Source organism: Orycteropus afer, unplaced genomic scaffold (assembly GCF_000298275.1).
Source record: "Orycteropus afer afer isolate SDZICR_OR568_19922 unplaced genomic scaffold, OryAfe1.0 scaffold00375, whole genome shotgun sequence".
Classification (NCBI taxonomy): domain Eukaryota; kingdom Metazoa; phylum Chordata; class Mammalia; order Tubulidentata; family Orycteropodidae; genus Orycteropus; species Orycteropus afer.
In genome coordinates this window covers 1,158,380-1,159,703 of record NW_006921962.1, presented here as the reverse complement: position 1 = coordinate 1,159,703, position 1,324 = coordinate 1,158,380, and the positions used below count along the sequence as shown (strand labels likewise).

The 1,324-nt window shown below is 33.2% G+C and overlaps 1 protein-coding gene across 1 annotated transcript in view; it reads left to right on the top strand.

Moving 5' to 3' along the window:
- Positions 1-1,324, top strand: part of ACSS3 (acyl-CoA synthetase short chain family member 3) — a 281,025-nt gene that overhangs the window by 100,621 nt on the left and 179,080 nt on the right. The window contains exons 6-7 of the mRNA XM_007953165.1: positions 85-165; positions 246-341. Of these exons, the coding sequence (XP_007951356.1) occupies positions 85-165; positions 246-341 (177 nt within the window). The remainder of the gene's footprint in view (positions 1-84; positions 166-245; positions 342-1,324) is intronic.

The window sequence follows — 1,324 nt, the reverse complement described above, 5'->3', positions numbered from 1 at the left end:
ACATTTTTAGGCGGATAATATTAAAGACAGAGAATCTTTCTACATACTGTTTATTAATTTTCACTTCACTTTGTCTTCTTTTAGGGTGTGGTTAGACCCACAGGGGGATATGCTGTAATGCTAAACTGGACTATGTCTTCTGTATATGGACTTAAACCTGGAGAGGTAATCATAGTTTTAAAGACAGATTTCATGATATTTCTTTGATTAAGATATATGCCTTTTATGATCTTCTTATGTTTTAGGTGTGGTGGGCTGCTTCTGATTTAGGCTGGGTTGTTGGACATTCCTATATCTGCTACGGACCTCTTCTACATGGGAACACAACAGTTTTGTATGAGGTAACAAAGTAAAGTAATGCCACATATAAATAGCATTTATTTTATGGACCTTTTTGAGAAGCACTGCTGCTTCTCAAAATTTGGGTGGAGGCTGGGAACATTTGCATATCTTTGTCCAGCTAATTATGATTTCAAAAGATTAAGGAATTGATAGCTAATGTCAGTGACTTAAACAGTGTTGAAGAACAAAGCATGGGTATTGGGTCAGAGTATTTTTTAAATACTTAAAAGACTGAATATAGGCAAGGCCAGTGAAAACTATATTCTGAAGAACACAGACTCATAAGCTGGATGTCTATTCATGATGATTTCTAGAAAGTATTATCAAACTGATAGTAATTTTAGAGTCTTAGAAAAGAAAGTAGTGATTATAAACAAGCCACAAAGATTCACCTTTTTGTACTTTTATGGGATTAATGGATTTACAGAAGTATGGTGTCTCAATTTTAGATGTATTTTCCAGTTCCTGATGGTGTTTTTATGCGTGAGAGAAATACAGACTGGGCAGACTCATAGCCGAATAAATAACTGCTTTAAGATGCTGGTCCCTGGATTAATGTCACCAGAAATGGGGTGTTTGTGTGTGTATTATGAAATTCTACTCATATGCCTGGTCTATTTAATTTTATCGATTACTTGTAAAAAGACTTAGAAAACATAGCTATCACATTTAGGAGATCAAAAGCTTGGAGTGATAGCAGATATAATATATTTCTAAATCAGAATTCAAACTCATCTTGGACTTTAGGTACAAAATAAACAAGATGGAAAAATAGGAAAATATTTACAGTCTTATATTTAGATTTTAAATAATTGCACAAACAATGTACACCTATATAAACAGAATAAGTATATGTCCTACTACATTTAGGGAAAACCTGGGTTGGTTGCAGTTTATATTCCCAAATATTAAAATTCTTCATAGTTCAAACATAAGTTGTTGGTGCAATTAGTTTGAGAAGTTGTTGTTGTTGTTAAGTGCC